The sequence below is a fragment of the Nelumbo lutea genome, chromosome 6 (genome assembly GCF_056320005.1).
Source record: "Nelumbo lutea isolate HS-2025 chromosome 6, American lotus-T2T, whole genome shotgun sequence".
Classification (NCBI taxonomy): Eukaryota; Viridiplantae; Streptophyta; class Magnoliopsida; order Proteales; family Nelumbonaceae; genus Nelumbo; species Nelumbo lutea.
In genome coordinates this window covers 67,706,334-67,721,793 of record NC_142689.1, presented here as the reverse complement: position 1 = coordinate 67,721,793, position 15,460 = coordinate 67,706,334, and the positions used below count along the sequence as shown (strand labels likewise).

Genomic DNA, 15,460 nt, shown 5'->3' with positions numbered 1-15,460 from the left:
GCGTTGTAGCCTATAAACCATTGAAGTTGTTAACCATGTTCTTTGAGCCATTTCGAGCGATGCAAAAAGTAGGTCATGTGGACTTGAGCTATAAACACAAATTCCAATAAAATATATCCTTCTTTTATCAAAAGATCACTTGAATGCAAATTTACTTCTTTTTCACTGATATACTTTTACATCTCATTATCCATGTAAACATGCATCGGAAAATGTGTTTTCTGTAATTTATTAATGCATATGGACAAAACTGAACCAGAGTGCAAATTTACCCTGAACCCAGATTTACATTCCATTTACATCATTTCCAAATGCAACTGTTGAACAACAGCATATTCGGGATTTCCAGATTTTCACCATACATTGCTTATAGGCTATCCATGTGGGGCCCACATCACAAAGTCAGAAGCACGCTGTTGTGTTAAAGCCCCGTAAACAAGCACTGGAATTTGGTTATAAAATTAAAACAGCAAATGGTTGGATATAAGATGCAAATTTTATTTTGTGCTATGCAGGATAATGTTAGAAATTTGTAGGACAATGTGGAAGTCATACTCGAAAACAGCACAAGTTTAGCATTCTTTTACATTGATCCTACATCCCTGAATTTTTACCAAAAAAACAAAGAACCCATCCCTGGATTTTTGTTATCAATTTATAGTAGTGGTCTCTACTTCTCTCCCTAGTTGTAAACTTGTAATTCACTGCAATTTCCTAACATATAACAAGATGTTTGGAAGGAGAGGAAAATTCCACTGATCCTGCAGTGTGCAGCCAAATTTAGGATATGAACAAGTGTAAGTATCTGTTTTTATCCTTGATCGCTGGCGTTTTCATGTTCTATTGGGAGGTCCAAAGAAATATGTCATCTCTCTTAGATTGGACAAAGACAACTACTGAGCATTAATCATATGAAACAGATATGATTAAACCTCATTTTTATCATATGAAACAGAAGATTTGTACCCTAAAAGTTCAAATGCTTCACAACACGTTCATTATTTTCCACAGTTATTTACGTGATCAAGGAATAGATAAAATTAAGGCATTTAATTGCCATCTCGAATAGTAGATTAACAAGGCAAGTTGAAATGGCTGAAAAAAAAACAAAAAAAAAAAGATATGCTTTAAGAATCAAAGAACCGAAGAAAACTAATACGCCAGATTGACAACAGCCGAAAACATAATGAATGAGAGAGAGAGAGAGAGAGAAGTTCTCTTGACAAAGATTATTAATAAATGGATGTAATTAGCATTCCTCAATGGACTCCTAAGGTTTTGCATATCCATCAAAAGTCTAAGGTTCCACACGGTTTGCTCTGGATATTGTTCATTTGATTTATTTGTTCAATATCCTTCTCATGCCCATTAAGCCCTCGACTTCGCCCAATGCCCAACTTTGGCAATCCTCTGTTCAGCCCCTCAAGCAACACACATGCTTTACACCATTTCTGCAAAATAAAAATTTGGCATGTGACAATTCAGAACTGGTTACTAAAAAATGGGTAAAAGACATGCACATGCCCTGAGTTGTCATAAATTGACTAAAAGATACCAGTTTTTCAAATAGACTTAAATATACCTTGTGGGTTGACCCCACTGGACTTAAATATAACCTCCATCAATGAAACATCACATGTGAGGTCATTTAAAGTTTTTAGAATCATGTCTTGCCCTACTAGGCAAGAAGGAAGAAGAGGAAGAACGTGAGAGGAGAGAAGAATACCGCCTCTAATCACTGCTACAACCATAGTGACAATACTACCTCTAATCACTCAGCCAATGCCTCATATTGGGCCAGAGAGTGGTGCCATTCACAGTAACAATACCGTCTCAAATCACTGCTGCATCTTCCCACTTTGACGTTACAATTTCCCTTCAGAGAAGAGAGTTACATTACTGCCTCTATTGCAATCTCTTTAGGGTTTGTTCAATGAGAGAGAGAATAGAGTAGCAGAGAGTCGGCCCATCTTCATCAATGGCGCCAAAAGAGAGAAAAACCCAGGGTTTCAAGAAACCCAAACCTTATATCTGGTGTGGGCAAGTATTTGAGATCACATATGTACCACAAGCACAGTTTGTCGGTACTCAGGTGGTTTTCCATAAGACCTCAAGCCATTGGGAGGAATAGGACTACGGGATCCCCTACACCTGTCCTTACTAAAATCCAAGGCCCAGTTCCCTTAATAATGAAATCTCCTTGGAAGTAAACTAATTTAAACAAATTAAAATAGTAGGGTGTCTTGGTGGGAAAACTAGCAAAACAGAGTTTTGCTAATTCAGACAAGAGTTAAAACGTGAAGGGCTTGTAGGCTTGAAAAATAAGTTTAATAAGCTTTAAAGAGTTACAAGCTTGTAGGATTGTAGGATTGAGATGTGGAGTTTACAAGCTTGCAGTGAACTCCACCATCACCCACATAAGAGGGGAGACAGGGGGTGGGCACAGCCAGATATGCCCACCACCACATGAGTTTGAAAAAATCAAGGTATATTTTGAAAAACTTGAAAGAAATTAAAGAGTAGAAGAGTCACAAGGTATACTTACGTCTATTTGAAAAACACAGGGTACTTTTGAGTCAATTTATGCAAACTCAGGGTATATATATATGTCTTTTAGCCAAAAAAAAAGGAATATTTCTCTTAAGAAATGTTAATGTTTTTTTTTCAAAAAAGGAAACAATAAAGACAATCTAATGCCATTCTTAGGGGAAAATGATGGAAAAAATAGGAATCAAATGACTCCAGACCAATATGATGTGCAAGAGGTTTCAGCAGTGCAGAGCATGTCCTTATGTTTCTGTGGATGTAAACAATTTTTGAAGATACTTATTATTCAACATAATGTAACCACCTTGATTGCTAAGACATGAACAGATTCAAAATAATGTGGAAACAAGGAAAATTACACAAACCTGTAATAAAGAGGTTTGAAGATAACCATATAGATAATTATGTGAAAAGATAGTGGTTAGGTCATGGTCTATTGGATTTAAAAGCCTACAAACATCAGGGTATTCAAGTGTTAGATTAACTTTTGGAGAAGATATGTATTATTCAACAAGGCAACCACTTAGCTGCCAAGAAATTATCAGAATCAAAATAATGTGGAAAAAAGAATTATTTTAGCCTGTAAGAAAATTATTCTAGCTCCCACTAAACTGTGGGTCCCAAGCTCAGATAGGGGAAGGTTGTATACTTTTGCCAAACTCTTATTAAAAGGGACTGAACTGTCATTTTGTGCCACTGGATAGAATGGAATGGCAGAAGTGCAGAACAGCAACAGGATTCATATATCCGACCCCATATAGTAGGAACAAGCCTTAAATGATGATTGATTTAAGCCTGTAATAGGTTTGAAGAAAATCAATATAGATAATTAGGTGCAAAGAGAAAGGTTAGAACATGGTCCATTGGATTTAAAAGTCTGCAAACAAAGACAAACATCAGGGGATTTCTAAAATGACTCTGACATCCTGTTTCGACTGACATGTCTTCTCTGGTGGTTGCAAGGAATTTTGTCTGAACTTGCAATTAATTATATTCTTCAGCAACTTATAATTTAGGCAACTTGCTTTCATCTTCTTTGGTGAAACTAGGGGAGTGTTGGAGGTAGGTTGCACAAAATTAGCAATTTTGGACTATTAAACAGTGGTTTGTTGGACTGGTTTATACCTTCTTCTCCAGCTGCAATATGTTTCTCTAGTGTGTATCAGGGGGTATTTGACATCCGACAAGGGTGTTTTAGAGTTTCCACAACATTCTGTCAAAACAAGCATCTGGATTGTTTGATAGGAGACATTATTTAATATTTTATGGTGTAAGGGAGGTCCAATATTTGTTAGACAACCCAAAGGATGTTTAAGTCAGTGATATTAAAGCAAGAAGAGTAACTAAAACGCAAAGGGTTCGCAGAACTGGAGGCACGGGAAACAAGGTGAGATGCAAACCTGAACAAAGCTCGGAGCCACTTATGAAAAATAATTAAAAGGAAAACTCAATATATAAAACATACAAATCTAAAATTTGAAAGAAATAAAATCATATCTAAATTAATTACTGTTGCATTACTAAAATTGTAGCCTTGAAGGTTGTTTAAAGTCAAAACCATAGTTATGACCTACAATACAGTAATTAACTTCTTCCTGATAAATTACAGTAATTAACTTATTTAGACATCAAACTCAAGGTCACTTTTTTCCAAAAAATAGCAACACATCAGGTTAGTCGGACCTAGGTTCAGGTGAGGTGCATCCCATAATGCAAGCCTCACTTGTGAGCCTAGGCACACTTGAGGTGCAAACATCTCTTAAAGCACAAGGACTGGCTTAAGTAATCATCCCTGAAAATAATTGTAGACAACTTGATATAAACAGGGACCATGCTAGATTTTCATAATTATGAGGAAAAATAGGAGTTGATTGTTCTTTGCACAGTCAACAGATTAGGGATTCAAAATTTCTCATGAACGTGCCATCTTGGTTAATTATTATTCAGCAAAGCAATTCCAAGTCTGCTTTTTCCCCCACGAAAATGGTAAGGTATTGTATTCAGAAGGTATTCCAAGTCTGACAGTACCTTCTGTATTCAGAAGGTATTCCAAGTCTGCTAGAATTTACGTGTCTTTTTAAGTGCTCCAATGTCAGCAGAAATGTTAGATCTGCAGTAGATAATTTATTGTGTTGTGCCTTTACATCAAAAGATAAATGAGGGAGATAATTAAAAAAAAAAAATGACACTAGAAACAAGGTATACCTGGCTAGAAATATAACCACATCGTCCACATGTTCCTTGCTCTGGCATTTTCGTAGAAGTGGATATCCTGAAATCCTCGCCAGATTTGATGATGTCAAGTATGGCTCTAGGCCTGAAGAACGTACACACACACAAATGACAATAGGTTAACACATAACATAATTATGTCAACAAAACATAGAACTCTATAGATTGAACCAATTCCATGTCAGAGATGCTAATAAAATATGTTTATCAAAGATTTTAAAGAATAACCTGATTCTTTCCAAATCCTTAATAAACTCACGAGCAAAACCACGGTATGCATTAGGTGAATAAATACCTGTAATTCAAATGATATAAGTTTCATAACATGGATCAGTATAGGCTAGAGAAGTTAGCACATGGCATTAGATATATCATTTCTGACTTTGTACAATCTAAAATGAAGAGTCAGAAAATCTCATACGATGGACAATCAGAAAAACAACACAATATCAAAATAAATTTTGCATCCAATAACCAAATCCTTAGGAAATTCAAGAATCATCTTTCTAGGGGATAATTATGTAAACCATACTAGTAGTTTTATAATACAAGTGTTTATTTAAGAAAAAGAAAATTGTTAAAACCTATGAAAGTAGAATCAAAATATATTATATATGTATATTAATATTTTGAAGAATTGATAAAAATTATTTCACAGCAAGGCCAGAGGAATGTTGCAAACCAGGAAGATAAGACTTGATAGCATGAACAGGATAGAAGAATCTAATCCAATTAAAAGAAATAAACTTTGCATTTGGGCACATTTCCCCTCTACAAAGGATCAGGACCGAAAAATCTCATCCAATTGAAGGAACTAAATTCAGGGTTATTCAAGGTTGTCTTGAGAAATTGACTCAAATTATCTCAAGCACAGTTTACTATTATTATTATTTTTTTTTTTTTGAGACAAGGTAAAGTAAGGATATATTAAGAAAAACAAAACATGTACAACAAGATGATGTACACAGGGACTGATCAGAAAACTGCCCTGGCAGCACTATGCCCCCACCCTGCTTTGCAAAAAGATTTTCATATAAAAAAAAGTGAACTGAAACCTATATTCTTAAAGTGCAAATGGCCCATAAGGCAGGAATGCATTTTTCCCAAAACACCACTGCAGGAATGCATTTTTGAAGATTCTTGTGTTTCTCTCCTGCCATAAGCACCAAAACACCACAGCTGGGACTATGTTCTAGATTAGTTTTCCTCTTTTGCTCAGACCTACCACCCTCCAACCTTTTATAAACTCCACTGTTGATCCTTGACAACAGCTTTGCACCTCAAAAAGCTGAGCTATTCTGGACCATATCTCAAAAGAGAAACGATGATGTAACAGCTGATGATCCACAGGTTCTGAGTGGCCTTCACAAAGAACACAATCTGTTGAGTCCAAAAGCATGCCCTTCGATAGGAGATTATCCCTGGTTAGGATTTTGTTTAAATAAACCAAAGCCGTCCAGACAAAAAAAAAATCAATTTTTGAGGGAACATTCTTGCACCAAATGGTGTTGACAGGAACTAACTGCTCTTCTCTATTGGTTAAAGCATTGTGAAAAGATTTGACTGTGAACTTTCCTGCCTTGTCCCATTGCCAAACTGTACAGTCAGCCCTCCCAACTTTTACTTGTGTTATATAGCAAATGCATCATTTCCATCATTGCATCCACCTCTCAGTCATTTAAATTTCTTCTAAATTGAGGAAGTCGCACCCCGCTTCCACCTTGCAGCTGCATACAATCAGATACTTTGGACTCTTTATCTACCGTGGCATCAAAGAGATCAGGAAAAGCATCTGCAAGTGGCCTTTCTCTGCACCAAACATCCTTCCAAAACTTCACCTTCAACCCATCCCCAATCTTGAATTTCACCCCTTTTGCAAAAGTACCATAAGCCTTTTCAGTTCCCTTCCAGACTGAGCATCCGTAGGACTGGCTAGCAGCTCCTGGGTCCCACACTAGATTTCTGTTGCCATATTTTGCAAGGATCACTCTTCTCCACAAACCCCATTGATTTTCCCCAAAAAACCAAAACCATTTTCCTAAAAGGGCAGTATTAAAATCTTTTGCTCTTCTCACCCCAAAAGGGGTTTCTGGTCTACAAACTTTGTTCCAATTAACTACATGAAACTTCTTCTCTTCATTCCAACCTCTCCAAAGGAAATCCTTCATTTTCTTTTCTAAGATATTGGCCAGTCCTGTTGGTATTGGGTACAGTGAGAGTAAATACAAAGGGAGGGAGGACAACACACTTTTCACCCATAGGAGAGGTATTTTGATTTCCTGGAAGTGAGTTTTTTCTCAACTCTTTCAACAATTCACTCCCAAATAGATTTAGAGTTGCACCATGCACGCAAAGGCATTCCTAGGTATTTTAGAGGTGACTTCCCCACCTAACATCCCCACTCTTCTGCCCATTAGGATAGTTCCTGCACCTCCCGCCAGCTACCAACTCACTTTTATGCAGATTTACTTGCAGATGTAAAGCAATTCCAAACCACCTCAGCAAATCCATTACATGGTGTAGTTGTTCTTTGGATGCGTCACAAAATAGCAATCATCAGCATACTGCAGAAGAGCTACTTCCACCCTCTCATTCCCCACTTCAAAACCTTCTATAAAACCTCCTGTAGCAGCCCTTTTCACCATTTACTGAGAACTTCCATAACACATATGAAGAGGAAAGGGGAGAGTGGATCCCCTTGTCTTAAGCCTCCTGAACTTTTAAACTTCCCACAAGAAGTTCCATTTATCAAAATCAAGAAAGAGGGTGTGGTAACACAAACTTTCATCCAATTTCTCCATTTAGGTCCAAAGTTCATTCTAAGGATATAGTCTAAAAAATTCCAGTTCACAAGATCGAACGCCTTTTCCAAGTCCACTTTGCAAAGTAGGCCAGCCCTACCATTTCTCAGCCTCGAGTCTAAAAGTTCATTTGCAACCAGAACCCCATCCACCATCAGTCTCCCTTCCACAAGCCAAGTTAGGTCTATTTGATAGACAATTTTAACCTTTCATCTGAAAAATACCATATTCTTTTAGATTGTTTTGACTGTAGAGGAAAAAAGAAAGAACAGATTGCTAAGACAATAACTTTTAGTTCCTTAAAAATTTCTGCATGCAATTCTAGGTACACCTTTTTAGATAAAACCTAATCATTATAAAATGGGTGGGTGACCAAACAGCTTCACAGTGTCATATTTTTAAATCCAAAACAGCTTTTTTTTTATGGGGATGACATTTGGGTCATCAGTCTGCACTTAACTCCACATATTTTAATTAATGAATCAATCCTTATTGCTGATAAAAAATAGCTTTTTTCTGAGAAAATTCTAGCTTGAAGGTGCCTTGAACTATCATTTCAAACTGTACTTTGATTTACAATGTGAAAACATAGGACAAAACAAAACCATGTAGAGAAACTTTAAAAAAAAATGAAGAACAAGATAAAGTTAAAAGTAGGAATTAGAGCCATTACATTCAGTGGAGAAGTAGTCCAGCCTTTTAAAATATGCATACGTGAATTTCTGGTCAAGGCTTTGCAGTGTGCAGTAAACAATAATAAATTGAGACAGAAATCATGCAAACAACTTCATAGAAAATGTGGAATTCAACTATAAGGATATATAACAATCTCCTTCTCATATGTGTACTTGAAAGGCTTGCATCTTGGAATTGGTCCATCTTCACCAGTCGTTATAGAAGTACATCTACTCAATCTACAAAGCAGAAAGTATAAAATCACATTTTCATTTTTTTTCTGTGCTGAGGGAGAGAGAGAGAGAGAGAGAGAGAAAGAGAGATTTTCGGAATGATGCATTACCTTGCAATGTCACCTCGCAATATGTTTAAGAGAACAGTTTCAGCAATATCATCTGCATTATGCCCAGTAACAAGCTTGTCTACCTTCAGAAGTGCAGCTCCTCGATCAAGGGCCTGACATAAGGACAAAAGTCAAAAGAAAAAAAAAATTATTTAATTGAGGAACTTCACAAGTTGAAACTATAAAGACACTTGGGTTAAAGAAGCCTCCAGTGACTGAAATAGAAGCTACGACAGTCATAATACAAAGAAGCCTATGAAAAAAACGGTCAAGGGGTTGTGAGACTCAAAATGGTATGTTCCAAATCACCATGAACCTGTGCTTGCCATAAGGTATAGAAGATCTTCGATTTTTTTTTCAATTTTTCAGTTTTACAAATTCCTATATATGATTGAAAAGGATCTATATGGAAAAGGGGAGCATAAAACTCAAAAGTTCCACCAAAAAAGATGCATGTGCTTGTGCACCCAAAGAACAGATCTACAAATACCTGGCGACGAAAAACCCCACAAAAAGTGCAATTGTTTTTCAAGCCTATCATCTTCACTATTTCATCCATTGTCCACCCATATAGATCCTTGTATGAGACAACTTTTAGGGGCAGGCCATACTGAAACAATGGATAGCACAGATAAGTATCAGAAAAGTAGCACAGAATGAAAACAAATGGTGAACAAATAAGAAATGTCTTTCAAAGCAATGGTGAGAATAGAAATCAATAACTAAAAACCCAATAAAGACAAAAATGAAAAGCCTCAACAGTCAAAAACTGTAAAAACATTTCTGTGGCAATAGAATCAATAATCATTTACAATTTTAGTATTCCATAGAAAGTATACTAACAACTCCAGGGAAAATGCTCTATACAACTTATATAGATGTCTTGGGAATCTTCTTTACCAAAAGAAGTTCAGTTTCATGGAGAAACTGGGAAAAAACAAGGTGGAGCGTACAAATCTGCTGGTTACCTATTAACAGGATCCATTGCTGGATACCCAATAGGAATGTATCTCATGTACTTACACACTCGTAGGTGGGTTCCTATTGGGGGGATCCAGCAATGAATCCCACACACAGGTAACCTGCAGATCTTGAGTGCAAGCCTGCAAGGTGGAAAATATTTATGAAAATCTGATTCAAGCAATGATCTTTTGACTTGGAAGGCATGGTTTGAATTGGCAGAACTGTAAAATTCTTGTCAAATCTTCACCGTGTGACACGCTTGATGTCAATGAATAAAATAATAAAAATTTTAAGAAATCTAAGTAGAAGCTATAAGAAAAAAGTGTTTCATATAATAGTGCATCTGATTACCTGAATTTCATTTCTTTTGACAGTTTCCAGTGAGTCATCCCTATACCCTGTAATCCCTTCATCAACAGACAACAGGAAGAGGTCCAGGCCATATTTGTGCCGGCAGTTCAACTCTGACAAAACATAGGCAAGGACTGTAGAATCTGCACACAGTAATTAAAAATGATAGTAGTAAATATGGATCCCAGTTCATAGCTTTTATTAATCAACTTGAGTTCATAACTTTTTGTACACCAGATATTAAATAATTCAAAGAAACCCAATTAAAATATGATATAGTGAATGCCAATCTTCACTATGTCTCCCAATTATAGAAATACCAAGCCGATGCCAACCCAGGATGCAAAGTGGAAATGAAGGATCCCTTCACGAAGTGTATATCCAAACCCAGTAAGTTATCACCTAGAGAACATCTAAGGCATCAATAGTATCAGCCAAAGGAACTTTGCAGGAGATTGATTCCTGTAGGGAAGATTGTAGAGAAAGTCCATTTATATCAAGTGTGAATGTGCAACCTTAGTAGCATCTTGCAATGGTCAATCTGAGACCCACCAGCTGTTCTTACTCTAACACTGTCAAGCTAGTCCTTACAAGAAGCATGACGAAATAAGGTAACTGCCCAACTTCAAGTTAAAATTGGAACTACCTGCTGTTCTTCACTATGTCTCCCAATTTTATACCATCCTATACCCACCCTTGTGCGTATGGCACCCATGTGCAGCAAATCCACACTTCTATGTCTTCATACTGCTTCAGGAATATGGTCCAACAGCCCAATCGTTGATGATGAATAGTTCCTTTGCTGACTCTGGTTTTCGAAATGCTTCACATGTGAGAAGCAGGAGCCTTGTGTTTTTATTTGGATCCTCCAAAGATCAAAGACATAGCAAGGCATAACTATTTTGCCTCACAGGACTTTTGAGTGTTGGCAACAAATCCAAATGTGCATTCCTTAAGCTTTATCCAATTGCAAGAGAGTTTAGGTCATCCCATTTAACTACAAATTTATACATTCTTAAAATATAAGTTAGTTTTAGACTTGAACCACAACTAAATTTCAGCACAATTCATGCATGGATGAACTCAAACTCTTAATTGGGTCATGACATGAACCTCCCTCTCTTCAACTAAGGTCCAACACATGTAACCTAGGCTCTACGAATACATGCAGAACTGGCTTGCTTTAGGCTGAGACCTGACTCGTTATTCGATCTCTTCCTCTCAACTTTCTTGAACTTCTACTTTTTCTCTCTAATGGATTTGAAGGTGCAATTCTCCTCCCTCTTGTTTCTTCTTCTGCACTTATCTTTCTTTTGTCTTACCCACCATGGACAATACTCCTACTTTTATCTATTCCAGACACCAGTTGAGAAGACCATAAAAGCTCTCTTGGACACAATAATCTCATCATGTCCATGACTCAACCTGGTTCTCAGAATCTGGACCCCAAATAATCTCCTCAACAACAAAGAAAATACATTTAACATATTCCATTTTAGTATGAAATGGACATTGCCTAGGATCAATATCATTGTCTGATACCATTGTTTGTTTGCAGTCAAGCTTTATGGTTCTCTAATACCATTGTTAAGCTTTGTTGTGGAGTAGGCTATATTTAGATCACTCCCTCCAAAAGCATAAAGCATCAAATTAGTGTTCCAAACTAATAGTAGAAAAACACGGTATCCTGTCATGGAAGTAGACTTGTTTAAAAGAAAGGTATTTAAAGATTTTCAGTTAAATGAACTTCATACATTTTTTCTTTGAAATTTGAAATATATCTTTTGTTAACAATGCACATGTGCATTCAAACGAGCATTAATTGTTTCCATAACTAACACTGAAAAGATGACTATTGTAGCATCTAATGCAATTTTTTATCAGAAACACAGAAAAGATTTCATTGATTAGAAGAAAACAAGTTTACAACAAGAAGTTGTAAAAGAAACCCAGCTTTAGAAAGCTGACCCAAACCAAAATTACAATTGAGACCAAAACAGATGCATTCTTTGTACCCCTTGCTTAGCTAAGCTATCTGCCAAGCTGTTGGCAGTTCTCCTCACTTGGATTGACATGTCCTTTGATAGCCATTTAAATCTCCTGAATTCATTTCTCAACTGTCATGTCACCCCCTCCCCCTTTTGCAACCATTTTATAATAGTTTTCAAGTCTCCTTCAATGATCAGTCTGTTAATACCCGGCCCTTTTGCCTTTTCAACCCCGTATACTGCAGCCAGAAACTCTGACATTGCCACATCACCCTGTTCCACAAGACCAGAGTATAGAAAAATGATGTTCCCATCTTCATCTATAATCACCCCCCTATGCCTAAAGGGGCCTGGATTACCCACACAACTCCCATCAAAGTTCAGCTTCTTCTAGCCATCTATTGGAGGAGACCATGTCTCAACAGATCTGTCTGTTATGTTTGTACCTTGAATTCTTTGTGGCGACCCGCTTCATGAATCCGCTCCGAATTAATTTGAGAAAAACCCAAAGGCAAGTTTTCATAGTGGTTTGTGGTGGATGCATAGGGCTTGGGCGGACCCAATCCATATTCATCTTATAGGTCTGAACCAAATACGAAGAGTTATGTATTTTTCAAGGGTTTTCTCTCTTGTATACAGAGCCTAAGTCTTGTGAGAGATGAGTGAGGCTTTAGGAGTACTTTGGGGCTTAGGGTTTTCTCTGTGAGGGCACAACTTTGTACTTCTTTTCCATTTCCATCTTCATAGTGGATTTCTATTCCTCCTTCACCCGTGGACGTAGGCTATAAGCCGAACCACGTAAATCTGTGTGTGTTCTCTGCGCTTGCTTCTCTTTATCTCTACTTTTACTTTCAATTTGGGTGCCATTCGAATTTGTTTTCTTGGGTTTTTCCGTAACAAACTGGTATCAGAGCCCTATTTTTCATTTGGCACTTATAATGTCATCAATGAAGTTTGATATTGAAAAGTTCGATAGTAGCATCAGTTTCAATATTTGGCAAGTCAAGATGTGTGCCATCTTGAGACAAGACAAACTGCACAAAGCTTCGTACGGGAAGGAGAAGAAACCTGCAACTATGAGTGATGAAGAAAGGGAAGAGTTGGATTTTAAAGCCCTAATCACGATTCAGTTGCTGCTATCAAAAGAAGTTTTGCGGGAAGTCGTTCATGAGAAGACCGCTGAGGGTTTGTGGCGACAACTGGAGTCTCTATACTTCTCAAAATCTCTTGCTAGTAAGCTCTACTTAAAGCAACAACTATTCCTGTTTCGGATGGCTGAAGATACACCCATAAAATCTCATATTGATGAATTTAAATCTATTATTATGGATTTGCAAAATATTGATGTTAAGGTTGAAGATGAAGACAAAGCCCTTTTGTTACTTTGTTCCTTACCACCCTCATATAAGTCTTTTACAAAGTCCCTCATCTATGGAAGAGATACCATTAGCATAGAGGATGTTAAAAAGGCATTACTCTCTAAAGAGGTGATTGATAAAGACTTGACTATAAATAGGGGTGATAGTCAAGACTCTGGATTGTGTGCAAGAGGGAAGTCTAAGGATAAGGGCTCAAATAGTAAACCGAAGTCTAGATCAAAATCTAGACATAAGAACTTGACCTATAACTATTGTCACAAGAAATGGCACATTAAGTCAAAATGTTATAAGTTGAAAAACAAAAACCAGAATGAAGAAAAGAAAAAGAACAACTTTGCAAAGGCTAGTATGGTTGAGGATGAGAACGTGGATGTTCACTTAGTGACAGATGATAGAACCAGATCCAAGAATGAATGGATTCTGGATTCGGGTTGTTCCTACCATATGTGTCCCAATAGGGACTGGTTTTCCACCTACGAATCTATTAATGGTGGAGCAAAATGGATGGGATGAGTAGAAATCACTGATTGCAGGTTTAGTTGAATTCCTTGTGAAGGGAAAGAAGAGGAAGATGAAGATTTCAGCAGTAGAAAAGAAAAGAGGAGAAAAGAGTAAGAAATCAACCAGGATTCTTAGATTAACCCTAGCCGCCAACCCCTCATTATAATTTATACTTAATTTAAAGGATGAGATATTACAAGGATGCCCTTAGTAGGGCGGCTACTAATGTTGTTGAATAGTCACAACTTAAAAACATAAACTAATGGGCCTAAAGCCCAACAACTTCCTAACTAAATAACTTAAAATAAGAATAAACACAACTAGGCCCAACTTAACACTCCCCCTCAAGTTGGGAGTAAATGTCACACATTTCCAACTTGCGTAGATCATGCACCAGCTTGTTCTTTGCAACACCTTTTGTGAGAACATCAACGAGCTGCAGATCAGAAGCAATGTATGGAAGACAAACTTCTCCAGAAGTCACTCTTTCTCTTATAAAATGTTTATCCACTTCAAAGTGCTTAGTTCGGTCATGCTGGACTGGGTTATGGGCAATGTTAATTGCTACCTATTTATCAAAGTACAACATCATAGGTTCTTTTGCTTGTCCACCAATTTCCTCTAATAGGGAACGGATCCAGAGAAGTTTTGAAACTCCATGTGCCATGGCCCTGTATTCAGCTTCAGCACTTGATCTTGCCACCACTATTTGTTTCTTACTCTTCCACGAGACAAGGTTACCCCCAACAAGGGTGCACACTCTTGAAGTTGATCTCCTGTCATCAAGGCATCCTGCCCAATCTGCATCTGTAAAAGCTTCTAGTTTCAACTGTCCATGATCAGTAAATAATATGCCTCTGCCCGGGTGTCCCTTCAGATAAGCAAGAATCCTGTCAACTGCCTCCCAATGCTGGACTCATGGAGCATGCATGTATTGATTTACCACACTTACTGCATAGGAAATGTCCGGTCTTGTCATACACAAGTATAGCAGCCGACCCACATCTCTGATATATCTCAATGTCCTTTACTGGCTCACCTTCTAATGCATTGATTCTATGGTTTTGATCAATAGGGGTATTGATTGCCTTCGTTCCAAGCTTCTCTGTCTCTTGAAGAATATCCAAGACATACTTCCTTTGAGAAATAAAAATTCCATGTTTTGATCTTGCAACTTCAATGCCTAATAAGTATCTCAGTTCTCCAAGATCCTTAATTTCAAATTCTTTATGTAGATTCCTTTTCAGACAATCAATCTCACTTAGGTCATTCCCCGTGACAACAATATCATCCACATAAACGATTAGGTCTAACACCAAAGATCCCCTTCGCTTCACAAACAAGGTATGATCGGATTGAGTCTGAGTGTGGCCAAAAGAAATCAAGGCATTTCTGAATCTGTCAAACCATGCTCTGGGAGATTGTTTCAAGCCATAAAGTGACTTCTTAAGCCTAAATACCTTTCCCTTTTCAGCATCACTATAGAAGCTAGTAGGAAGATCCATATGCACTTCCTCTTGTAGATCCCCATTTAGGAAATCAAGTTGAAACAAGGGCCAAGAGTACGAGGCAGCAAGAGAAAGAAGTATCCAAACAGAGGTCATCTTTGCAACTGGTGCAAAGGTCTCTAAGTAATCAATGCCATAGGTCTGTGTGCACCCTTTTGCAACAAGTCTTGCC

At 37.4% G+C, this 15,460-nt stretch overlaps 1 protein-coding gene across 2 annotated transcripts in view; it reads right to left on the bottom strand.

The window, feature by feature from the left end:
• Positions 1-1,014: 1,014 nt before the first annotated feature.
• LOC148849408 (cytoplasmic tRNA 2-thiolation protein 1) overlaps positions 1,015-15,460 on the bottom strand; it is a 36,158-nt gene continuing 21,712 nt past the window's right edge. The window contains exons 3-10 of one of the 2 annotated variants that reach the window (XM_088950765.1): positions 9,913-10,055; positions 9,089-9,208; positions 8,599-8,711; positions 8,402-8,494; positions 8,254-8,294; positions 5,008-5,074; positions 4,753-4,864; positions 1,015-1,451 (exon numbers count right to left, since the gene is read on the bottom strand). In XM_088950765.1, coding sequence (XP_088806891.1) covers positions 1,290-1,451; positions 4,753-4,864; positions 5,008-5,074; positions 8,254-8,294; positions 8,402-8,494; positions 8,599-8,711; positions 9,089-9,208; positions 9,913-10,055 — 851 coding nt within the window. In that variant the 3' untranslated portion in view covers positions 1,015-1,289. Of the gene's footprint in view, positions 1,452-4,041; positions 4,658-4,752; positions 4,865-5,007; positions 5,075-8,253; positions 8,295-8,401; positions 8,495-8,598; positions 8,712-9,088; positions 9,209-9,912; positions 10,056-15,460 lie in introns of those variants that run through there. The other variant, XM_088950767.1, reaches the window with a different exon arrangement.